Source organism: Rattus norvegicus, chromosome 4 (assembly GCF_036323735.1).
Source record: "Rattus norvegicus strain BN/NHsdMcwi chromosome 4, GRCr8, whole genome shotgun sequence".
NCBI lineage: Eukaryota > Metazoa > Chordata > Mammalia > Rodentia > Muridae > Rattus > Rattus norvegicus.
The window spans coordinates 57,505,152-57,532,255 of NC_086022.1; the positions used below are offsets into that span (position 1 = coordinate 57,505,152).

The 27,104-nt window shown below is 40.0% G+C and overlaps 1 protein-coding gene across 5 annotated transcripts in view; it reads right to left on the reverse strand.

Annotated features, from left to right (window-relative positions):
* Positions 1–27,104, reverse strand: part of Grm8 (glutamate metabotropic receptor 8) — a 925,705-nt gene that overhangs the window by 733,905 nt on the left and 164,696 nt on the right. For all 5 annotated transcript variants that reach the window (XM_017592855.3, XM_017592857.3, XM_017592856.3 and 2 more), the window contains 1 exon segment: positions 12,598–12,814. In XM_017592855.3, the coding sequence (XP_017448344.1) occupies positions 12,598–12,814 (217 nt within the window).

Consider the following 27,104-nt stretch of genomic DNA (forward strand, 5'->3'; position numbering starts at 1 on the left):
AATCTTTTCTTTTAATTTTATTTTTCTTGGACATTTTATGTATTTACATTTCAAATATTATCCCCTTTCCCACGTCTCCCATATGCCCTCCCCTCTCTTCTTGCTTCTATGAGGAAGTTTCCACTCCCACCCACACACTACAAACTGAATGCCCTGGCACTACCCTCATTACAATGGGGAAATGAGCCTTCAGAAGACCAAGAACCTTTCCTCAGATTTATGCTGAGCAAGGTCATCCTCTGCTGTATATGTAGCTGGAGTCATGAGTACCTCAATGTGTACCCATTGGTTGGTAGTTTAGTCCCTAGGAGGTCTGGTGGGGTCTGGTTAGTTAATATTGTTGCAAACCCCTTCTGCTCCTTCAGTCTTTTCTCTAATTCTTCCATTGGGGTCCCCTTGTTCAGTCCAATGGTGAGCTGCAGCCATCCTCATTTATATCAGTAGGGCTCTGGCAGAGCCTCTCAGGAGACACCCATATCTGGCTCGTGTCAGCAAGCACTTCTTGGCATCAGCAATAGTGACTGGGTTTGGTGGCTGCATATGAGATGGATCCCCAGGTAGAGCAGTCTCTGAATGACCTTTCCTTCAGTCCCTGCTCCACTCTTTGTCTCTGTATTTCCTCCCGTAAATATTTTGTTCTTCTTTCTAAGAAGGAATGAAGCATCCACCTCTTTGTCTTCCTCCTTCTTGAGCTTCACATGATCTGTGAATTTTTTCTTAGATATTCCAATCTTTTGTACTAATATCCATTTATTAGTGGGTGCATACCATGTGTGTTCTTTTGTGACTGGGTTATCTCACACAGGATGATCTTTTCTGGTTCCATCCATTTGCCTATGAATTTCATGAAGTCATTGTTTTTAATAGCTGAGTAATACTCCATTGTGTAGATGTGCCACATTTTCTGTATCCATTCCTCTGTTGAAGGGCACCTAGGTTCTTTTCAGCTTCTGGCTACTATAAATAAGGCTGCTGTGAACAGAGTGGAGCATGTATCCTTGTTATATGTTGGAGCATCTTTTGGGTGTATTCCCAGGAGTGGTATAGCTGGGTCCTCAGGTAGTACTATGTCCAATTTTCTGAGCAACTGACAGACTGATTTCTAGAGTGGTTGTACCAGGTTGCAATCCCACCAACAATGGAAGAGTATTCTTCTTTCTCCACATCCTCCTCAGCATTTACTGTCACCTGAGGTTTGATCTTAGCCATTCTGACAGGTATGAGATGAAATCTCAGGGTTTTTTTTTTTTATTTTCATATCCCTGATGACTAACAATGTTAAACATTTCTTTAGGTGTTTCTCAGCCATTCGGTATTCCTCAGTTGAGAATTCTTTGTTTAGCTCTGTACCCAATTTTTAATAGGATGATTTGATTCTTTGGAGTATAATTTCTTGAGTGATATATATATATATATATATATATATATATATATATATATATATATATATATATATATATATATGATATTAGCCCTCTATGGGATGTAGGATTGGTAAAGACCTTTTCCCAATCTGTTGGTTGCTGTTTTCTCCAACTGACAGTATCTTTTGCCTTACAGAAGCTTTGAACTTTATGAGGTCCCATTTGTTGATTCTTGATCTTAGAGCATAAGGCACTGGTGTTCTGTTCAGGAAAATTTCCCCTGTGCCTACGTGTTTGTGGCTCTTCCCCACTTTCTCTTCTATTAGATTCAGTGTATCTGGTTTTATGTGGAGAGCTTTGATCCATTTGGCCTTGAGCTTTGTACAGGAGATAAGAATAGGTCAATTTGCATTCTTCTACATGCTGACTGCCAATTGAACCAGCACCATTGATTGAAAATGCTGTCTTTTTTCTATTGAATAGTTTTAGCTACTTTGTCAAAGATCAAGTGACCATAGGTGTGTGGGTTAATTTCTGAGTCCTCTATTCTATTCCATTGTTCTACCTGCCTGTCTCTGTACCAATACCAGGCAGTTTTTAATCACAATTTCTCTGTAATGCAACTTGAGGCCAGGGATGGTGATCCTCCCAGAAGTTCTTTTATTGTTGAGAATAGGTTTCTCTATCCTGGGTTTTTTGCTTTCGCAAATGAATTTGCAAGTTGCTCTTTCTAATTCTATGAAGAGTTGAGTTGGAATTTTGATGGGGATTGCATTGAATCTGTAGATTGCTTTCATCAAGGTGATCATTTTTACTATGTTAATCCTGCCAATCCATGAGCATGTGAGATCTTTCCATCTTCTGAGATCTTCTTCGATTTCTTTTCTTCAGAGACTTCAAGTTCTTGTCATACAGATCTTTCACTTGCTTGATTAGAGTCACAAGGAGGTATTTTATGTTATTTGTGACTATTGTAAAGGGTGTCATTTCCCTAATTTCTTTCTCAGCCTGTTTATCCTTTGAGTAGAAGAAGGCTACTGATTTGTTTGAGTTAATTTTATGTCCAGCCACTTTGCTGAAGGTGTTTATTAGCTGTAAGAGTTCTTGGTGGAACTTTTAGGATCACTTAAGTATACTATCATATCATCTGCAAATAGTGATATTTTGACTTCTTCCTTTCCAATTTGTATTCCTTTGACCTCTTTTTGTTGTCTAATTGCTCTGGCTAGGACTTTTAGTACTATATTGAATAGGTAGGGAGAGAGTGGACAGCCTTATCTAGTCCCTGATTTTAGTGGGATTGCTTCAAGTTTCTCTCCATTTAGTTTGATATTGGTTACTGGTTTGCTCTATATTGCTTTTACTATGTTGTGTATGGGTCTTGAATTCCTGATTTTTCCAAGACTTTTATCATGAAAGAGTATTGAATTTTGTCAAATGCTTTCTCAGCATCTAATGAGATGTTCATGTGGTGCTTTTTTTCCCCTTGAGGTTGCTTATAAAGTGGATTATGTTGATGGATTTCCATATATCGAACCATCCTTGCATCTCTGGGATGAAGCCTACTTGATCATTTTGATGTGTTCTTGGATTTGGTTTGTGAGAATTTTATTGAGTATTTTTGCATCAATATTCATAAGGGAAATTGGCCTGAAGTTTGCTTTCTTCGTAGGTTCTTTGTGTGGTTTAGGTATAAGCATAATTGTGGCTTCAAAGAATGAATTGGGTAGTGATCATTCTGTTTATATTTTGTGGAATAGTTTGAAAAGTGTTAGTATCAGGTCTTCTTTGAAGGTCTGATAGAATTCTGCACTAAATCTTTGAAACCTGGTATCTGTCTTGAAAATTGTCCATTTCCTCTAGATTTTCCAGTTTTGTTGAGCTTTTGTAGTAGGGTCTGATAATTTTTTTAATTTCCTCAGCGTCTGTTGTTATGTCTCCCCTTGTATATCTGATTTTGTCAATTTGGATAATGTCTCTCTGCCCTATGGTTAGTCTGGCTAAGGGTTTGTATATCTTGTTGATTTTCTCAAAGAATCAGCTCCTGGTTTTGATGATTCTTTGTATAGTTCTTTTCCTTTTTACTTGGTTGATTTCAGCTCTGAGTTTGATTATTTCCTGCTGTCTACTCCTCTTGGGTGAATTTGCTTCTTTTTGTTCTAGAGCTTTCAGATATGCTGTCAAGCTGTTAGTGTATGCTCTCTCCAATTTCTTTATGGAGGCACTCAGAGCTATGAGTTTTCCTCTTAGCACTGCTTTCATTGTATCCCATAAGTTTCTATATGTTGTACCTTCACTTTCATTAAATTCTAAAACATCGTTCACTTCTTTCTTTATTTCTTCCTTGACCCAAGTTGTCATTGAGTAGATCATCATTCAGCTTCCATATGCATGTGGACTTTCTGTTGTTTTTGTTGTTATTGAAGAGCAGTCTTAGTCCGTGGTGATCTGAGAGGATGCATAGGATTATTTTAATCTCCTGTATCTATTGAGGACTGTTTTGTGACCAATTATATGGCCAATTTTTGTGAAGGTACCATGAGGTGCTGAGAAGAAGGCATTGTTTTTTGGTTTTAAGATGAAATGTTCTATAGATGTTTGGTTCATAACTTCTGTTAATTTCACTGTGCCTCTGTTTAATTTCTGTTTCTATGATCATTGTGAAGGGTGGTATGTTGGAGTCTCCTACTATTATTGTGTGTGGTGCGATGTGTGCTTTGAGCGTTAGTAAAGTTTCTTTTATGAATATGTGTGTCCTTGCATTTGAGGCTGAATTTAAACCATTTTCCCTGGTTTCCTTTCAGAGACTGTGCAAAACTGAAACTGCTGCCAAGGGCATGGGTGTTGTTAGGGTAGACTCAACTGTGATGTGCACATAAGAACAAGGAGACGATACCTCTAATAGATAAACATGCAGATGCTAATGTCAGACACTGTTCATATTTTAGATCTCTTAAGCACTCCACATGTTTGTGCTACATCACAAATTTAGCATGGTCTGCATTCCTTTTTGCTCTGAAGCTTTATCTCAGAAAAGTTCTTTCTTTTGAAGATATCTGATGTCACTCCCATGATACACTGCACCCACCCTTTGAGCATGGGACCACTTCTCCAAAGCCTCCTTTCAAGTCTCTTTGCTATGTGGACTAAAAGATGCCTTCTAGCAGGCCTATTGTTCTTAGGTGTGGCTTCTTAGTGATGCCTCCACCCTCCACCCTTCATCCTTCACCCTCTACCATCCACACCTCCACTGAGGCAATGATCATAATCTGCATTGTTTGTTTATTTGCTTGTGTACTTGCTTGTTTGTATGTCTGTGTTCTCCGACTCTCAACAATGGTGACCTGTTAGAAAACAGTGTGATTCATCTCTTTGTGCTCGCAACTGACAAAAATATATCCTAATATATGGTGGGTTTACTAGAGATGCTGGCAGACACTTAATATTCAAAAGTGTTAAAAAAAAAGAAAGAGGAGCATGCAGATTTAGTGTGCCAATGATGACATAATTAATTCATGCATTCAACTATATGCTAGCTCTATCTTAGGTAATATCATGCTAAGGAAAAAATAGCAAGTCAGTACTAGAAACAGTGTCTCATGCACACTGAGCAAATTGTAAACAGACTCAGAGAAATAAGTCCACTGCCAAGCCATAGGATTCTAACACAAGGCAAACTGAGGCACTGTGAGGTGGCATATGGCTTGTGACCCCAGAACTCAGAAGACTGAGACAGGAGGGCTCTGAGTTTGAATCCTGTCTAGAGTATATATGAAGATCCTGTCTCAATAACAATAATAAAAATAGACACTTGTTCACTAACTTCCTTCACACTTACACATTTATAAAATTCAATTCTCAGACAGCAGTTATCTTCATTCTATAGATAAGGCAATTAAACTGCAACTCAAGCTTGGCCAACAGAAGCTCTGGTCCACTGCCCAGCACTTCCTGGCTCATAGATAAGAGTCAGAATGAACCCAAGCTTTCGTATTTGGGGACACACAAAAAAGTGACCTGATGGTACAGATCCCTTCAAGATTCTCTTATAGTTAGACATAAGCTGGTAGGATGCAGAAGCCATCACTGTAACTGCCTTTCAATTCGAAACCTCTGGGATCACATAAAGAGTCTAACCATGTATCTGGTAATGATGGTCATTAAATAAAAACTCATAAAGCGCATGTCAAATACAGGGGCGAATGCTAGCAGCAAACCACTGAACTGAGAACAGTACCCCAATTGGAGAAGTTAGAGAAAGGATTGAAAGAGCTGAAGGGACTTGCAACCCCATAAAAACAACAATGCCAACCAACCAGAGCTCCGGGGGACTAAACCAACACCCAAAGACTATACATGGACTGACCCATGGCTTCAACTGCATATGTAGCAAAGAATGGTCTTGCTGGGTACCAATGGAAGGAGAAACCCTTGGTACTGCCAAGGTTGGCCCCCCAGTGTAAGGGAATGTGGGGGGGGCGTGGATGGGAACAGGAATACCTTTATAGAAGAAGGGGAGGAAGAGGAGATGGGGGCTTATGAATGGGAAACTAGGAAAGTGAATAACATTTGAAATGTAAATAAAAAATATCCAATAAATAAAGCAACCCATAGAGCGTGTGTTGTGGGACAGGTGACCTGCTGGTAGAGTGGTGTTCCACTGATAAAAACACTCTTGGGTGAAGAAACCACACAGACAAATCGGCATCCTGATCCAAGTGGCTAGTGGCAGCTCATGGTGATACCCAGGAACAGTATGGGAGCAATGTACCTTAATCTTGTAAAGAGTTTTAGAACAGCTCACGTGGCAACAGAGTTGACTGGAGAAAAGACAATCATCAGACGGCACAATCAACAACACTGAATATCTGAGGCTGATGAAAATCTAACTGGCGGGATGGGGGTGCAGAATATTTGCTGAGATATCCCTGGAAAACTAAGAAAGAGAAGAGGAGGAAGCACATGGTCCAAAGCACCGAGAAGCCTCCTTCCTGCTCTTTCAAGCAAAACTGCTGTGTGAAGTTAGTTTGGAGGTTAGCAAGTCAAGAAAAGCTCTCTCCACCCAAATCCTGCATTCAGACAATGGCACCTGGCATCACAAAGCTCTTCCACAGCTTTGCTCTGCCTGGGGGAAGGCACTGTGTCTTCTTTCCATTCCATAAGTGATACTTTATACTAAGCGACACTTATACAAATATGGTCACAATGTTTGCACCACTTGATGCTCACTGACGCCTGACAAACAAATCAATCCTTGGGAAGGGCCATTAGTGTTCTCATAATTAGAGAAAGAGGACTTAAGAAAGCTCTGCTCTGAGATGGAATCCACTGCACCCAACAGCCATTGTTTACTGAAAACTTAACTGCACCATTTGAATTCCAGGTCTCAAAGCACTTGTTCGAATGCTGTCTGCCAGTTCACTTTAAGAGCTGTTGTTGATACTTGGCAGTTACTACACGCTAAATATTAGGAGAGGCCAGCGAGAAGAACAGCTTTGAAATGACACTCTATTTGATCAGGTTCTGCAGTAATTGTTGAAATCATATACATTTGCTTTGGGTCCCACTAAAACCTCTGCAGGGTCGCTGCACCTGCAGTTCCAATTTGCGATTTCTTCAGCCCTCCTTTGAAGTTATTTTTGCCAATTACCTGGTGTTATTATTAATTAAATGTGATTTGCAACTTGAAATGTAGTGTTATCAATGGAACTCAGCTGTATGAATATAAAGTAAAATTTTCAATTGAACTAAAATGTTTCCTTTCATTCATAGTATTTTAGAACATTAATACTTCTGTCAAATTGATTTTTGCCTGCTGGAAGTCATTTTTCCAAAGCAATGAACATCTAAGGGGGAAAATATTCTATATGCTTTTCTTCCTGTCATTGAAAATACTTTGTTTTAATCTTAAAACTGAATCCATTTTGTTAATAGAAATTTGGTTCTTGTTTATAACCTAAAGGGGGGAGTTCTTTATTCTAAAACAATACACTAAACAAAAAAATATATAATCAGTGAGCACTTGTCAATTTTATACTAGGAATGAAATGTTCCATTAATGCTTGATCCTCACCAAAACGAAATCACCTGAATCACACATCAAATTTGGGAGAGGCAAGTATCAGTCATTTTACATACTAAAATTAATTAACTAAAATGGTAAATCTCATTATTTAAATAGAAGTTGCCAACTCACTTCACAGTCCTTTCTAACACTGAGAGTTTAAGATTCTGAACACATGTCAAGTAATAGTCAGAAATGTCCAACATCAGTAAATTAGAAGAAAAGTCACATACAGTAGAAGATTTGACAGATTCAGGTCTATCCTGCCCCTTGTAATATACGCAGTGATGGCTTGAAAGCTTGTCATCTTTGATAAGTCATTCATAAACATGACGACTGATTAAAAGAGGTGTGTCTCCTTACTGTGCAAATCTACAGTGAAAAGATATCATCCTTTCACAAATTCCTTTTATCTTCAAAGATAAAGCCTTGGCTTCCTTGCCCTTTGTAATGATAGAAGCAGCATTAGCATTTATTATCCTGTCTTCCTTTAAAACTGGTGTAATAAGGGAAGACAAGGACGTGAAAGGAACTGTCTGAAGACTCAAGGAAGTCATTATTGAGTCAGGAGCTACAAGCCCCCCAATTCGTGATAGAAAAGCATGAGCAAATATCATCAACCCCTTCATTACAGGATCTGTGGAACCTCATATTGAATAATTAAAACAAGACAAATAGAGGAGTATGGTTCTAACCTTTGAGGGTGTGTAACACGGATGATGAGTAAGTTGTAACTCAGTAACTACTTAGCTATTCCTTCCCCTCAAGACAAAGGAGACCAAGGCAGGGATGGTGGGGACAGACGTAAATTAGACTAGAAGACACACTATGGGTGTTTATAATTTTCTAGGTGCTATTTTAAAAAGTGTTTTTGAAACTTCACAAAGAAAAATAGTTCAACAGCCAGTGTACAGTTATATCTGTTGTCCCTGCCAATCTTGCAGGAAGCTCTGGGCAACATGAGTCAGGGAAATTGACACGCTGGGATCACACATACACCTAGAACCCTACACTATATACTAAGCCATCCTATCTTTGTATCAAGACCAGAACAATAGGATTACATAACATGCCAAGGAACTTCTGAAGTCAGTGTATTATAGGCATCTTTATTAACTAAATTCTGTCTCCATCCTTATCAGTTGACCTACTCTTCCCGTTTACCTCCCACTCCTCTCTTGACACCACCCCCTCTGAGACCATTCCAGTTATATTCTGTAATGCATTGAACCATGCCTATGGAAATGTGCTAAAACCCTCACCTCTGTAACTCAAAATGGAACTGGAAATAGAGACATTATTTGCAAACATTATTCACGCTGAGATCATATAAGAGTAAGGTGGTTCTACCCAATATGGCTGCATCTCTTCAACAGCAGGACACAAAGAACTACCGAAACATAGAAAGTGGCTATGAGATCTTAGAGGCAGTCACTAAAGTGATGGTCTACAAGCTAACGAAGACCAAAGACTGCTGGCCCAGCTCAGACGCTCCAAGGGAAGTGAGATTCTCCTCTAAGATCTCAGAAGCTGCTGCACACCCCTGAAGCACCTTGATTTCTGATTTTTTTGCTAGCAGAGGTGAGAAGCAATGAGCTCCAACTTAAATCACCCAGCCCGTTCTTTGTTCTGGCACTGCTGCAAAGATGAATCATCTCTCCAGATCACACAGTGTGGGTCTATGTCACTGCGCATACACTTTTGGTTATGCTCCCTGGAAAAAGTTCCTGGTCTCTTATTAAAACTGTTCCTAGTCCTTGAATGAAAAAAGATACCCAAAGAAAATAAATGAACCTTTTCTATGATGAAAACTTTCTCCAAAGGTGACTAAGAGCCACTCAAGACCAACAATCCACAAAGAAGAGAGAACACTGTCCCGATCTTTGCTTCCCCTTACCATATGAAGCCATAATTCTCATGAAACTTCTGCCCAGGAGTCTATACTTGGCTTCCTTTGTTTCTCACTCTCTCTGTACTCAGCTTCAGCACCCACCATTCCCTTCTTAACTCGGATTTTTGTAAGATGGTTTTGAGAGTTCCTGCTTAGCTAGACGAATGCTCCTTTTGCTCTTCTCCACAAAGGTGTTGCTGACAGAACCCATGTTCCCACTCCACCACACTAGTCTCCTCGCTACTCCTCTGCGACGGTGTTTGCCTTCCCTGACCCACCCAGCCACAGAGTTTTGTGATCAGCTATAACCTTTTATCTGGCCTTCAAGATCTCCATTTAATCAGTTACCAAGTTCCATTAACTAGGTCTCAGAAATGTCTCTCATGTCTGTCTACTCTTCTACTTTACTGCCACAGCCCTACGTTAAACCAAGACTGATAGTGCAGAGGCCCGTTACGCAGTCTTCCCTCCTCCACTTCTAGGTGCAAGCTGAAGGTTTCCTCAGCCCTTGAAAGTTTTGGCAATTATTTAGAACACCGAGGATAAAATAAATACCTTATAACTTATAGCACTCAAATGTGTATCAATATCTAACTTTCTATTGTATTTGCCATATTTCACTGCCACTAAAACAAGCACTAATATCAAATATTTACTCTATCAAATGCCTCTTTTATCTCCTCCACAGGGATATTGCCTAGAGATGAGTTATCATCGATGTCTGTTCTTGACCACCATTAATGCATAATCTTCATTCTCCCAGATTCACAGAAACTACTCCTAGAAACTCAGATTCTGTTAACATGTAAAACACTCTAATTAAACTGGACGTGCAATGTATCACTAAATGGATTTTCATTTTGTTATAATTACATTATGACCTACCTGAATTAATCAGGGATAAAACCTAGGATGCCTCAACTTATTCTGGAACTTCTTAGCAATCAATGTTGCTGAAGAGAGAAACTCACTCAGAGCAGAGCATAGAGGTTTTTTGTGCATGTTGAGAAAACATATAATTTTATGAATGGACAGATACTCCAAAACCTGAATGTAAACATCTCTCTCAGTCAAGACACTCAGGTTTCTAAATACACACTGCTAACACGGTGACAGATTCAGTAAGCTTGGCAAATGTTACAGAACTAATGAATTTTCATTAAAGTCATCAGATAATTCTGCAATGGGTTAAGCTGCTACTATTTGCCATTCCCATTACTATCATCGCCATGTGAAAGGTTGAATTTTCAGCTATTTTTGTTCCAGATAAAAATCTTTGTCATTAAAATGAGAGATGATTCTGATATTTAATATATTCCATGGCGTACTCTGGCATGGCACTAATTTGGCCTTTTCAACATTCTGCATATTAAGAGACAATCCACCCCCTCCTCCATTCCCCAGATAAGTGAGAACTGAAATAGAATGGACAGCCAATCAAGTCACAGAATACTGAAAGGATCAACACAGAAAAAAATGTGTTGCTGTAATCAGGAGCATCCATGAGGTGCTAAAATTATTTTCTCCCATACTAATGACTCAGAGAGAAACAGCAATAATGAAAGGGGCCATCGAAGTCTTCTCGTGTGACAGTATTCCCTAAGTACAGCAAAGCCTCCTAAAAAGAACAGTCAAGTACTTCTTATTTTAGTCAATAACATTGCACTCTCACTTAACTTTTACAACAATACATTACATCACACTCTACAATGAGCAAATTATGCCCTTATTGAATTTTTCATAGTAATCTGTTCTATGCACACAAAATGGGCCCCAGCATTGAAGAATGCCCCGAATCACTGCAGAAAACTTATTTCAACACATACTCTCTTATTTTCCTTCACAGGTTGAATTATCACTCTGCTAAGAGCCGACATCAGCTGCTTGAATAATGCATTAACCCTGCTTCCAGAAGTCTTAGCTTTCATCTGAAGGGGCATTTCCTTTAAGGATAAACATGGGACTTTTTTTCCAAGAAAATAAAATAATTTAAAGTTTAATGGGAGCTTTTGGATCATTTTTATAGCTGTGGTGATGTGACTTAGAATTCCAGAAAGCAAAGATGATGCCATCACAGGTGCAGTTGGTCTGAACACTTGTCCAATTAAATCAATTAACCCCATCTGCCAACCTGACGAGGCCCTCCCTCTCTACAGTTTCTGCCACAGTACAGCCATAGAGCACATGTTAAATATAAAAAAAATCACCGAGTACAATAAATTTTTCTGTCCTATTACATCCATTAGAAAGGCTTCAGGCACCTATGACTCTCAAGCAAGAATCTTATTGCAAAAACTTTAGGTTCTCAGTTCCAGGTAATTATAGTGAAATCATCCCCATGATCTCCTCCTGAACTGAAAGCTCTAACCATTAATTGATCAACATAATTTCCTTCTTGACCTCCGCAATTGCTTTAAAATAGTCAAGAGATACTTTCGAATCTCCACAACATCATGATCACCAATGCAAAAAGAGTAATTTTTAAATAAAATATTATTTAAGCGCCAATAATGTCTCCTACCCACGAAGATCTATCACTGACTAAATGTCAGTAAGATTTGTGCTGTGTGCTGCTTTCTGCTGCCCTGCTCTGTTTTTCCCTAAGTAATAGAATGGATTTACAGCCTCACAGATAAACATACATGTTGGTGAACTATCTACAGAGATTGGAAATGCACTCTGAAGAACTCCCAGGACAGGATCTTGCCAGCACTTTGTCCTAACTAAATTTTCACAATTTTTCCTTCATCCCTCTGTAAGCTCTAGGATTTTATATACAGATGAAAGACGGAAAAGTCAAATATGACAATGAGCGTATGACTTAGGGCTACCCCCAGGGGCTGATCCAGTTGCCTTAAGATGATTACAAGCGCTGATCCCTCTAGTGCTCCTTGTTAAATTCCACTGACTTTTTTTTTTAATTTGATGACTTGCTAATGTAAACTTCCATCTAGAACAATCAAACAGTATGCCATTTATTCAAATTCACTGTGGCTCTAAGGCGCCTGCAAACTCCCTCATCAAAACAGACAACTCAAAAGATACTCACCGAAGTCAGGAGCTCTACTGCTCAAATTAGCACCAAAGAGTCACCTTACTAGAAATAAGAACAATAAAACCACCTACAATATGCCTAGTTTCCGCATACGGAGCACAGCCTGGGCCATGCACTTGTGAGAGATCTAATTATCTCGTAGACATCAGGCAGCACTTGGAGGTGTCCACACTTTAGCAACCTGTCACCTCCAAATGCAATCAACTGGTAAATACATGCTCACCAATCTCCCTTGAGATCTGAGTGAAGGCCTCAACACCACTCTCTCCATAGTTCCCCTCGGAAGCCAGTGTTGACACATAATTCCATCCCAGGGCCGTCACAATGTCCACCATGGCTTGGGCTTGGTAGGAGTCAGGCGGGACCACCCGAGAAAAGAAATCATACCTGGTGTTGTCACTTAGCTCTGGGGCTGTGGATGCATAGCTAATCTGAGGTATCTGCAAAACAAATGAGAGGTCATGTCAACCTACAGTGTGTCTTGTACAGTGATAGATTATCACCAGAGACTAAATAGTCAAAAGTTGTCACAGAAACTTAGCGGTATCAGCCTGAAGGCAAACTATGGTTTTAGGACCACCGATTTAATAGGAAATAATTTCCTAACATTCCATGGGCTTAATTTCCTTTTGAAGCACAAAAGTACAAACACTGAGAAACAATTTACTTTTGCTTCAGGTGTCAAAGGTCAAAGGAAAACATTTCATGTTTTTTGAGGCTGCTCTTTTATTCTGTACATGATTGTTCTGGTGTGGAAATGAAGCCATAATACAAACATATATCACCTCAGAAACTCTCTTTGGCTTTAACACATAAAGGTTTGTTGGTTGGTTGGTTGGTTGGTTGGTTGGTTGGTTGGTTGATTGGTTGGTTGAAACTTAATACCACTTAAGTTTTAAAATTAAAACTTTGATACATTATTTTGTTTTTGATACAGGGTCTCACTGTGTAGTCCTGGCTATTCTGGACTCACTTGTGTAGATCAGACTCAAAGGAGATGTTCAAAGAATTGGTCTGGCTTGCCACAAAAGGTTGTACATTCCAGGAGCCAATAGTCACTCGCCAGTCTCTAGGCAGATTATTTTTAAACCACTCTTGACATCTTTGAATGTCACTCAGCATCTGAATAACCCCTCTCAGTCTATAGAATCCTACTTCATATTGGTGGCCAGTGAAATGGCAGGAAGATACAAATAAAAGCTTTACTCACAGGTTAAGAAGCAAACCAATGTGCCTGGAGCTATCCAGGTCCTGAAGGCCTCTGAATAACAGAGCTCCAGCTTGCTTGCTTGCTTGCTGGCTGGCTGGCTGGCTGGCTGGCTGGCTGGCTGGCTTGCTATCATTTCATTCTGTCTTTTTTTTAATTGGATATCTTATGTATTTACATTTCAAATTTTATCCCCTTTCCTGGTTTCCCCTCCAGAACCCGCCTGTCCCATCCTCCTTCCCCTGCTTCTAGGAGGGTGCTCCCTGTCCCACCCACCAAGAGCTCCAGTTTTCTATTTCAGCAGCGACAACAACTGTTCAGGTCAGCCTAATTAATCCTAAACTCTTCCTGGTTCCGTTTTCCTGGTAGGGATCATGTTAACTTATTTAACACTGTGTGGCCATAAAAACTATCTGAGCTTCCTCCTCCTGCCCTTTGCTTTCTCTTCTAGACCTACCAGCCTTGCCTTAACAGACAGATGGCTTGATTAGACTCTGTGCCTTTATAGTATGTGTCTACTCAGCAAGACATTTCTCCAAATCTCAAAGCACAGCAGTCTTAGCCTTCTTCACCTCTTTTTGTTCTTGCTTCTAGAAATCCCATAATAGAAATCCTAGCCACTCACTAAGCTATCCCCATATCCTGTACTAGATAAAAATTTCCCAAAAATTAACCCCATGAATGATTCTATAGTCTAATAAAAAACTCAGTAGTCTGACCCAGGCTATATTGTGCTGCTGTGGGGGTGGGGGTGGGGGTGGGGTGGGGGTGGGGGTGGGGGTGGGTAAGTATTTGTGGGCATGCGTGTAAGTGTGGCTGTGGAAGAGCATTCTGTAGCACTGGGCCATAGCTTGTCCTGTTTGAAAGCAATCTTCCCATTTCCTCAGCTCCTCAGAGTCCAGCGGTAAAATGTCTTGCACAGCCCCCACCCTGCCAGTAATAATGAGCCACCCCTTTCTAAAAATGAGCACAAAGTGTGAAAATTGAGTGTTTGAAACCAAAACTAATTATCTCAAATTACTACCTTCAGTCAGTCAGTTCCAGGGCTGTTTAATTAGCAGTCAGCATCATGTTTAGGATTAATTAAACAGGTGTAAAGGGTATATAAAATAAAAGTGCAGATAGGAGATGGTTGTTTGATTAATCCAGTAATGGGCTTTCTCCCTAAAGTCTTGAAGAGTTTTCTCTTCTGAGATCGATGTGTGAAAAAGTAATGTGCAAATACGTGTTTGCAATTTCATGTCTGCAATTCTTCTATGTTGCAGTCTACAATAACATTATGGCACAGGGATAGTATTTCAAGCCAAGTTTTCAAAGTGTCACGAAGTCGCATCCTGTTCCTACTTTATTTGCCACAGACCACTAATCTTTGGCTCATTAAGCATTTTAATTTCTATACCAGCATCCCCAATATTTCCACTACCCTCAAATTAAACCCCTACTGGCAACTAAAGTGAAAATTTATTAAAGAACTAAGCTGTTTCTTTTTCTTTCTGCTGCACCGCATCCACCCTAACTAGCCTTTAACCCTGGGGGGTTTATCTAGCAGACAACATATAAAGGTGCTGGGTGAAGGAGAGAAGAGGAGAGAAAAAATGAGAAAAAACAAAGAAAATGCCATCAACAAGAGGAGGCATTAAGGAAAGCAGCCTTCATTATTCACTTGTTCTTCTAAAGAAGAAATGTCCTTTACAGTGTCAAGTCCCACTCGACAATCTTAAGAATAAAATCTACACTCTCATCTGGCTTATGATATCACTCTGACTCACAGCCTTCCGACTTCCTGTTATGTTCCACCGATAGCAGAAGGATCTAAAGGAATAGATCCTGACCTCTGTCTAGTCGTGGTCCCCTTTCTGGCTGCTTTGGACCAGACTCAGTTGGAGCTTGAAACAGAAAAAAAACATGTGGTAGATACCTGCACCCTTGCCCAAATGTGCACTACAGAGCAGGAAGACTGTGTTCCTCTGCTTGCTGATGTTGTATATACCTCAATGTTACTTTTCCTCTGGACACCCCCCTCCCTGCTCTGTCAAACTCTCCTCCTCACTCTATGCCTCTCATCTGAATTAGAACTAGAATCCTGGCTGATGGCTGGCTTGTGATTTTTCCAGAAGTTAGCTCTTCATTTATTGGGTATCTACAATACTTGATGGAGCGAGTGTCTAATGAGTGTTTAGAGGTAATTCACTAATTAATCCATGACAGGACATTTGATGTTGCCCCCTCCTGCTGAATTCTGCTACAGCATGGCAAGGACCTTCTCTATCTGCCCTTCGACTTGCCCCACCCTTCTGTGTCTCTGAGGGTGCTTGTTACTACTCTATCACCTGCCAGCTCCAACAGAGTTTGGCCCAGAAGAGGCTAAGGAGCAAGAAAGTGGAACAAATCCAAACAGAAGTCAGGATATATTCCTCCAGGTTCTTTCCCCCTGGTAACAGCACGGTCTCTACCTGAGCCTCTGCCATAACTCTTGGGGGCCCTATTATACCTCCTCAACCTTGACCCCTGCAGGTCTCCTCACTATTGTCTATCTCTGAGTACTTCAGCATTCAAGAGACGTTCCTGTGTCTCTGCCCACACTGTACAAATAGCCTTTTTATTAGCCTGCCCCATCATTTCTGCAGTATGAAAAGAGTCTGGATGTTCTGACGGGTGCTGGGCGTGTGACAGGTATCTGTATCCTCCACCGTCAGCACTACCCTAACCTCTTGGTCTTCTGCTCACTTTCCCTTTCAACACTCTCTACTGTTGTCCTCACCCGACTTTTCCTTTTCTCTCTTTCAGCTCCTAAAGGCATCAAATTGCATATTTTAAAACACCTGTCATCTTGCTTTCCTTCATTTTTCATTTTCTTTGTGCTGAGGTTTCATAAGACTATAATGTATGCTTAAAATAAGGCCCTTCCCATCACCCAAATAAAGCATATTTGAGGCAATTAATTATACCTCACAAGACTCATTACGAGACCCTCCCTTTTTAAAAAAAGCTTCAGCTTCCATTGTCCTGTTATCTTCAGTTCCCAACTCCAATCCTATGCTTTTTGGGAAGTTGCAGAGCAAAGGTTGTGTATCTAATTGTCTGATTGTCCTCATCCCCAATAGACAGGAATGTAAGCTTGAAGTCAGAGGTCTACAACTGTTGGACAAGAGTGCGTAACACTCTTTATTCTCAGACTAGATCAAAACAACTCAGGCTCCCTTTCTATGTGTGGGCAGAACCGCTCTTCCTGGTGTAGAAGCCAAACTTCCTCCCTGCTATATAATTCTGGCAACCAGGTGTGTGAAAGGGGCCAGAAATCCATCCTGCTGGTTTGAACTTACAGGACTCCAAATCTGCTAGGAGGGCAAAAGTTGATCCCAAGGTTGAGATGTGATACAGAAGTAGGAGGCATTATTTTGGCCTCAAGCCCAAACTGGCTTCTCTGCAATCTAGTTCTTAACAGACAGTCCTGTGTCTGGGGAGCTATTTGGTGCTTGCCTAGCTGTTAATAAAGCTAATTGCTTGATCTACATTTAACTAGCTATTCTGCGAATCTTGGACTCATACATTCCAAAAAGGGATTCCACATTGACATGTAGCCTCTAAAAGAAGCTAAACTTTGATTTCAATAGTGTGTGTTTGTGTGTGTGTGTGTGTGTGTGTGTGTGTGTGTGTGTGTGTGTGTGTTTATAAAATAGGCTACTGGCTCTCTTCTACTTTTGCTAAATGGAATCTCCCTAAGAGCTTGACCAAGAGATCTGGACTACAAACCCCAGTCTTCTTTGCAATGGTGAGTAGAACTTCTGAAAATCTCCCTGAAGGGACCAGGCATGCATACCCATCTTTTATCTCTGTGCTTCAAACATAAAGGTGGTAGCTCCATGGGTTATCCTAGACAGTACCCAAGCAAAGGTGGAACAAAAGGCATTCTCTAAGCCAAATCACTGTGACATCGCCATTCCTACCACTATGGCTGTTTACTATTTCCAGTCTTGGCCTCTTCAGATCTATACATGACCAGCAACCAAAGAACTTTTTAAAATAGAAAAGTAGTATCTTGCTCATAGACCTTCAACTCTTTTCCATTTCCCTTTGATCTTAGAATAAAGCCTACATTTCTTGCTACAAGGTCCTTTGAGCTGACATCTGTCCTCTTTCCCCCTTGTTCATATGTTGGAAGCATGAAGCCCTTCTTTCAAGTCATAGACCAGGAAGTTCCCTTTTGCTCATGCATAATAGTACTCCATGTGTCTTTCTTTTCCTCACTGGGTTTTCTCATCCTTCAGCCTCTGCTCAGTTGTTTCTTCCTGAAACAGAAGCCCTCTGACCGCTCCATTTTCAGTGTCTTCCCATCACCAGTTACTTTCATCACCCAATAAATTTCCCTTCACTTTGTTATTACAACTTGCATGTATATATTCTGTCACCCTTACTAACAGATACTCTAAAGGGGCATCATTCTCTGGGTTGTTTACAGGTGTTGTATGAGTTTCTAATGCATAGTAAAATGTCAAAAAATATTAGATGGAGAAAAGAAAACACCAAGGATCAAGCATCACTTTCCTCCATGTGTACCAATATTGAGGGATCTTTCTACAATGCTATTTCAGTAGAAAGTTGCCAATTTTCATATTATTTGTTAATCAAAGATCTACTCAGCAGCTACAGTTACTGATCAGCACGAGATCATCTGTTTTAGCAAGCAGAAGTGATAGAATCCAATTCAATTCAACTAAGGGCATTACAATTGGGTCGTGAGCGGGTCCAAGGCAGGGAAGTATTCACTTATCAGTCAACTCTTTGGGATGCTAGAAATGGTCATCATAGCTCCAAGGGCATCTTGGGGAACACTTTAGAAGCCCACGGACTTCAATCTGTCATGGAATAAAAATTACATTTCCAATCAAAAGCCTCTTCTAGTTTACTGTTTCCTGTAGACTGATTACTCAAGACAGAGTTAAAGCTGCTTAGGCCTCCCATAAACTGTCTCTCCCTACTACCTTTACTGGGTCTGCTTGCATCAATGAGGAGTGAAATTGTGAGTAACTGAGACTCACAGTGCTCTTGCTAGTTCCAAATGGGTGTCATTTCTGTTGCCTGTTATGATTTTTTCACTGTTAATACATCAAAATGTTGTAATCTTGAAACTTGCCTCATCTGTTCAGATTGACATGAGTCATGCCTGCTCTCTATACTTAGGATTTATCCACAACTTCACGGAAGGTAAGACCCAATCCTGACAAGCTAGTAATAAAGGCACCTAAAGTACACCACAAGAGAAGTCCTAGGATGGGTAGTAAGTTCGCATTCCTACAAAGAAACTCACAAATATCTGATGAACATAGGCACAGACAGAACTTGAATCACATGCATCTCTGCTGTTGATTCTTGGGTGTAAAAGAAAACCTGTCTAAAAACAACTTTATTCATTTATTGACTGCTATATTTGGTGGGGCAGGTCAGTGAGGGCTTCTTTGTGTTGTGTAATAACATCATTGGTTTTCCCCAGAGATGGATCAGCTTGAAACTCCACTCTTCCCCCAGGAGGTAGCCCTTGCCTGAGCACTTCTTCAGCAATGGTGGCCTTAGCAACAGTGGCCCTCACAACGATTGCTTCCTGCCACCGGCTTAGGATGGATTTGCTGCTTCTGCAAAACCCAGGACCAGAAAAGGCATGCTGACTGTCGTGGCCATTAACTTTGTCTTTTCAGACACTGGTGCTCTGTAGTATTAAATCTACTTGTGCTTGTGGCAAGACACGAGTATATAATCAGAAATTAGATGAGAGTGAGGAGTCAGGACTAGGAGTCAATGTCCAGCACTGGTCCCCTTCTCCCAACATTGCCTTGAGCTTTCATGCTCCTCTCAGCTTCATGAAAATCACATAAAGAGAAGGGGAAAAGCAAAAAAGCAAACCCAAACAGTCACGAAAAAACGAAGAATGACAAGTGCCCCAATTTTGCATTCAAAATTATGATCCCTTTCCCAAATCAAAAGCTGCTCGACAAGAATGTCCTCTATGTGTGGGAAGTGCTTAAGCTTCCAGCTCACAGGTCAATGTCAAATTGAAATATTCATGCCTGTCTTTCTGCTCAATTGAGTTCCCATACTTGACTTTGAGGAGGATTCTTCACTGCATTTTGATGCATGATAGAGATTAGGAAAAGAAAGCAAGGAAGCCTACTGAAATGGGAAACTGTGAGGGTCAGAGACAGCTAGAGAGATTTCATTTTACTCTGCACTGCATTTTTATTCCTTTCCCTACATCAGCTCACTCAGGCTAAGCTTGATATCCTTATCCACACCACACCACACCGCACCACACCACACCCCACCGCACCACACCGCACCGCACCGCACCGCACCGCACCACAAGAGCCTGTAGTTGTTAACACAAGCAAATACAGTCCAACATTTGTAAGTTTAGGGTCATAAGTTTAATTCATTATGGACCAAAAAGCAGCCTACACCCCTCACTAGAGTATCCTCTTCACAACTAACTGCTAACAAAACCAACTAGAGAGGGCCAGACAAGGCCAATCCATTCTCACTGCCGAATAAATAATTCAAAGATGGCTTATGACTGAGCGTGAACTTGAAACTTAACAGCAAAGGTGGAAAAGTATCATATCATAGGTAGCACACCTTCTTCAAAACACAAAGAACATGGTCTGGTCTCTATGTGCCCCAGAAAGTGGAGATTTGATTCCACTTGTAGTTACTTGTGGTTCTAATAATATATTGGCTGGTCTGTTGAAATGTAAGAAAATCACATTTTCTCTCCTATTTTTTTCAGCTGTGAGTTGGAAAAAGAAAGAAAGCAAAGGGTACACTGAAATTTAAACATCTCTTCTAAATACAGGAATTTTTCAAGGTAGCAGCCGTGTGGAGAGAGCAGAATAGGAAGCCATAATGCTTTGGGACCTAGGGCATGGTCACTGCCACATATGAGCTCTACTGGCCTGAAGAAGGACCAGTTACAGATGTAGACAGGATGCAGAAGGTAAGTATATTGAGAAAAACAATGACTCCTTGGGGGTCCCACAGTCAACAATTGACATATTCTTAAAGAACTTGCATCCTGACTCCTCCCACATATGCCTCCTGCTGGTTCCCTTACAGAACCATCTGGAAGCTAGAGAGCATTTTCTTTCTAATCTGCCTATTTAAAATGGAAAACCAAGCAATCCATGAACAGGAAAGAACTTACATATAAACAACCACAATTATGCCCTATATGATTAATAATGTTTTTTTACATCTGCTAATTACATTTTACAATGAGAAAGCATAAGAGCTCCTAAGGGAAGGTGCAGCTATAATCTATCAAGTCTCCAGCAGTGTGGAGACTTTTAAGCCTAAGTATTCTACGTACATGTTCATCTCAATGTTTTAACAAGTAGGATTAAACCTTTACTATTTAATGTAGAGACACCTCTGTTAAAAATAACTTTATACTTTGTCTCATTTAAATCTCCTGATCATCAATTTTTCTTTGGTGATTTCTCCACAAGCCACTTTCCTGTGACATCTAGAAAATTATTATCTGTAAAAATTCAATATTACACACAAATTTAAAAGGTTAATTATGTCCTTCTTTTTCTTTTTATTAATTGCTTCGGAACTTGATACGATGCACCCTAATCACATGGTCAGACTTGCTTCTTGTTCCTCAAAGGGCCATCCTCCCACCCTTGAATCCTCCAGCACTAACGAAAAAGGAAGAGAGAGAGAGAGAGAGAGAGAGAGAGAGAGAGAGAGAGAGAACCAAGCCCAATTTATGATGCCCTTATATTCACTGTACCATGGTCAAAATCCCCAGGAGCCAGACCCTTCAAGATAACTGAATTCTTCCTCACTTGCCCCTTGACCAGAGGTCATCAACTGTGAAAAGCCATACTTCAGCATCTTTATCACAGTTTTTCAGAACTCTCTTCAATTGCCTCCTGTCTGAACTTTTCTTTTTCGGGGGTGGGACAGGGGTGTTACCAAAGCCTTCAGTATCCCCCATTCTCAGTTATGTTTCTGCAGTCACTGATACCACTGAAAAAGAAGACTTTCCCCCAAATCAGCTGCCCCAAGCCCTTCTTTTGGGCAGTTGTTAAAGTAAATTTCATGTCTCTTGAACGGCTACTTTTTGTCTTTTAGTAATCTATCCAACAAGTCTGTTCACAATAGGCCCAGGCACTGTGAAGGGCCCTAGAAATGAAGCAGTAAAAAAAAACCAAGTGGTCCTTCCATCTAAAGGAACAAGTGGAAGTTGTTCTTCTACCTCCAAAGACAGGCATTAAGTAAATATGATCCAATAAGTGCCGCTGAGTATCCCAGGGTTTCTTCCATGCTCTGGGGACTAGGTGTGCTACCCCGATGTGGTAACGTTAAGCTAATATATGAAAAACAAGAGAGAGAGAGAGTGAGCATAGACTAGACTCTCCTAACCAGGGTGACTTCGTATTCAGCTATCTTGCAGATGTATAAACACACAAATAATAGAAGGGGAGACCTGGTCAACGGACAGTTAGTTAATTTTAGAAAATTTGCCAGAGGCTAAACCATATTTAAACCAAAATTGCCAAATGCCCTGCTTCTTAAATGTTTTGTTTCCTTTAGTTTCAATTTTATTTTTGATTGACACACAATACTTGTATACCTTTATGGCTATGGTGTGATTTTATACACATTACGTATGGATAAATATTATAGAATGTTAAAATCCTGGTTATTGGCATACCCATCACCTTGAATGTCATTATTTCTTGCAGGGAAGGCATTCCAATTTTTTCTCTTCTAAGATTTTGAAATATATAATATATAAGTGTTAACTATAACCTCCTTACTAATATATTTACAAGCACTATACCTAATTTGGATTCTTATATGATAATTCTGAAAAGAATAAGTATAAAATTATCAGCAGTAATACACATGTCTCTAAATTCTAAGGTTTGTATGAGTAAGGAATGAATAAATGTGTGAACAGAAAGAAACAGTGTAAGCCAACAAAAATATCCAGCAGAAACTAGACACACAAAAAAGGAACAACTCCAAGACCAGTCCACCCCTTGAAAGAACTTACGTTACTTACAAACTCTAATATTTGCTTCCTTAGAAAAATAAAAAGAAATTGAAGAAAGCATGGTCTTTATCCACCTCAGGCAGAAGAGGCTTGAACTGGATTTTAATATACATGAGCAGCAGGTTAGAACTAACTCAGGAAGATAATCTGTCATCTTTTTTTAACAAGATAATATACATTTGCTCAGAAGACAGAAAGGGGAAAAAATGGATCCATCCTCCTCTGAAAACTTCACACTATGACCTACCATCCCGGGGAGACACAGAAAATGTCATTCCTGATTTCATTATGTCTAACTATTACTGCTGATTCCACTGTATTCTGGAGTAAAAGGAATTTCTTTGATGCCTCTTGACAAAATTTTCAAGCAACTTGGGATTTAAAAATGAAGTCTATTTCGGAGTATTCTTTCCAACAAATGGTAGGGGAATTTTTTTTTTGGTATGAGTTGCTTAGGGCAGTGAAAACTTTTTGTAAAGTGGTTTTTCTTACATGAGTACCAAAAGATGATCAATTACAATTTGTTATAATAGAAAACCCAAAATGATGTGGTGGCACTTTCTTAGCATCGTTTGCTAAATCACTTAAAAATTTAACTCACCCACCCACTCACTCCCATCACTGCTGACTTCAAACGATCACCTAGCATTTAATTTTCCTCTTCTGCTGATTTCCGTGCTGTGCAATCACCACTGTGGTTCAATTTTTCCCCCAAGCATGTCAGCACCACACATAAAAAGTTAGTAATTATAACCAACAAATTGAAGTCAATAAACCCTAAGCTGGCAAATATTCCATTTAGACTGGCATTTTGCCACTCAATAATCCATGATTTGAATTCTGCAAATAAGAGAAAAATGGTGAAACGGACATTTGTCTATGTAAATCAGTTTCCTGATTGACAGACTCTCTGATTTTCAGTGATTATCCACATTCACCAATATTCTGGTCTTCAAATCATTATCTGTCTCCCAGCTGTCATTCAGGTACTGATTCTAAACACCTAACGCCAGTGGGGATTTTCAAGCCTTTAATGATACCCAAGTGGTGAACTCAGCTGTTAGAAGGACCTTGTGAGGTTAAAGGTCTTAATTAGAGTTCCGTTTACATAGGAAAGAAAGCTTAGCTCCATCTCCAAAGAATGAATAGTGCACTTCATAAATGGCAATCACCATGTGAGGGGGAAAGAAGATAAAAGAACCCATGTGACCCAGATTCCATTATTCTCCCAAATGCAGGAGAGTGCCCCCAAGGATATGTTCTCCTGACAAACATCAATACTATCTAAAGAGCAGTGCATTAAACATCCCCAAAGTGAACTTATTTGCCCTCTATGTTCATCTAAATCTCTTAATGTTCTTTATAAACTCCTTCATGTATCATATTCTGCCTGTACACCCAGCCAATGAAGTGTGTATGGTACATGAGTATAAGAGAGTGGGTATATGCTACTCTTGTCAACATTCATTTATTAAGATTTGGAAAAAGAACTATATGCTAAGTGTTCGGTCTCCAGCATGTCCATGAAAAAACCTGAGATAGGAATAATTTTTTCCAAGATAAATTTGAAAATCATAAAGAGCCTAGGCAATATGGCTCCAGAATCATCCCCGTAAAGAGTCTACTCTCCACTAAGTCCCCTCTCACAGATTTAAAGGCCACTGTTCGCTCCTAGTTAGCTGCAATCCATGAGTGCTCAAGGTCCTGAAGAAGCAATCAGACTTCTCTGTTCCCATTTCTGGTCACATATCCAACTGCTTCAGCGACACAGGCCACAGCTTAGATGTCACAAGCTATTGTACTTTGACTCTGGAATATCTGCCATGGGTTCAGTTTTTGAGCACTTGCTACCCAGATGGTGGGATTATTTGAGGAGATGCCTGTCTACCTGGAAGACACATGTCAGCAGGGCTGAGCTCTATACTTCTCAGTCTGAGGTAATGATATGAAGAGGCTACCACTGCATGCATTTGCCAAGGCATGGCTCTCCCACTGCATGACTCTGCCAGTGCATGTCTCTTCCACTGTATTTGATGAGAAAAGTAGCTAATACAACACCAGAATGAAAAGCATATGCTAATATGTATCTGTTGAAATAGCTGCAGTTCCAGGAAAATGGCCAGAGACAGGCTGGGCAGATTGGGCAGCAATCATCCAGGTCAACACATCAAATTTTCACTCTTCAAAAACTCAGGTATTTTCAAATAAGAAAGAAATATATTTTAAAACCTATTACCAACAACACTTCATATGATATATAAAGGCTAGTAAGCAAGTCAAAACACAACAGGAAATAGGAACAAAGGCAAAAGGCAGCTAAAGGTAGAAGATATAAGGGCATTCAAAGAAATGCAGACAGCTTTCAACAGAAACAAACATAAAAGAACATGGACTGAGCTGTTCACTCCTTGTGAGCACAGTTCTGTCTGTTTTCTATTTGTTTGATTTTAGTTTTCAGGTCAACAAAGTGTCTGTTAAACATTTGCTGTCCACCCCACTTTCCTACTTGACTTGCAGGAAAACTCACTTTACATTTTCTCTTAAACTCTGACTCCTTGATTGGTCATTCTCCTGCCACACGGGTGCTGTGTTATGTTTCTCTTTCTACTTCACACACTCTCTGTTATACCCAGTCTAAATCTCTACCTGACTCCCAGTCTCATGTCCTACTCAAGATAGCATCTTTGAGTATCCAACAGCAGCCTCAGAACAACACATTGAGACTTGTCACACGTGCCCCCGAGTGGAATAGAAGTTAACTGAAGTGCTGGGGGCCGAGTCATTGATTCCCAACTACCCTGATTATTCAGGTAAGTGCAACATATTTATATTGAACATATGATGATTTCTAATTATGCAACAGGGCCGAATGTTGTCCTCTGATGCTATTCTATACAAACTATGACTTTGAGCTAGCCACTGGGAATAATAATCTTTTAAAATTTAAACTCATGTTTTGGAATGACAGATATATTTACACCATGTAAGGTCAGTTTGCCAGTTTGGAGAATGCAGTAAGGGTAGCACTGGCTTAATTTCCTAGGTAGTCAGTTCAGTGTTGTCACCAAACTCTCAGTATCAGCACCAGCATCATCTAGAAGCTGGTTAGAAATGGAGAACCTCAGATCCCACCCCAGACCCAGTGAATGGAAATTTGTACTTTAATGAGAGCTCCAGGTGGTTCCTCTTGTGCACCAGCAAGTTGGAAAGGCATTGTTGAATCATAATGATGATGATGATGATGATAATGATGATGATGACGACGACGACAACGATGACGACAATGATGACGATGATGATGATGATATGGTTTTATTATTATCCAATATCATACTCAAAGGGACTTAAATATATTCAATGCAAGGATTATTTTGATCAATCTGTCTGGAGTCATCACAAGAATGTAAAAAGAAACCTTCTTTGACTTTATTCACTTCCCCTAAGGTGAGCATGTCCTGATCACTAGAAAATTATTTCAGAAATATCTTTCTTCCAAAGTTTATTTTTAAGATCATCTTGTTCAAATTTTAAATCAGATTCTGCCATTTTGTTTACTCTTAGTCTCAGGGCAAATCAATAGACTACTGAATGTCATTCAAACTGGTAAGATGGTTAGATGCTTTCAAATATATTTTATACTTGTCTGAAAATAAAGTGGTTTTGAAAAATAAAATTTCGACAAAGCCAGATGACTGAGTGGCACCTTGACACCAGTAAGAGTGCGATGTTCACTCCTGCCTGGTTTTGCTGCTTTGGGTGAGCCAAGGAAGATGTTTCGATTTTTGGTGCCTGCTTTACAAGGAGCCAAGCCAACATACTTGGAGGATTAGCTGATTTGATCAGAAGCCTTGACCCACAGAGACTAGGGATCTAAACTCTGGAGTTGAGAAGGAGGAAGAGCTAGAAACGGGACGGTGCTCCACCACTTACCAGGACATGATGGGAGCTTCTCTTGGCTCTGTCAGCATCCCTAAAACCCGGAAACACCACAGGAGGCCCATGGAAGGAATGGGAGCCCTCCTCCTTTCAATAGACCACCAAAGATGCATCTCTGTACACGTCTACAGTGTTGACTGCTAAACACTGGGTCCTCAAAGTAGCATTATATATTATATTTCTCCATGCCTTGGTAAGTGTAGCTCAGCATTAGTTAGTTGATGTTTAAAAAGTTCCTAACACTTGAATTTCAAAGAGCAAAGCAATTCCTTATGTTCCCCATCAGAAAGGAGAGCCATTCTTGAGTATACTATGATTCATTAGACCATTCTAGAAAGTTCTTTGTATGCAGTCTACCGTAAATATACATTGTTGATTAACTGCCTGCTAATGAGAGTAAGCAATACAGGGTTCCTGCTTTTGACGTCTATCATTTACCCAGCAAAACTGCCTCTCAAAAGCATTCCATATTTTTTGACGCTTAAGTGGAAATATACTTTTCTCCTTTATGAGTAACTAACTCCTTTTT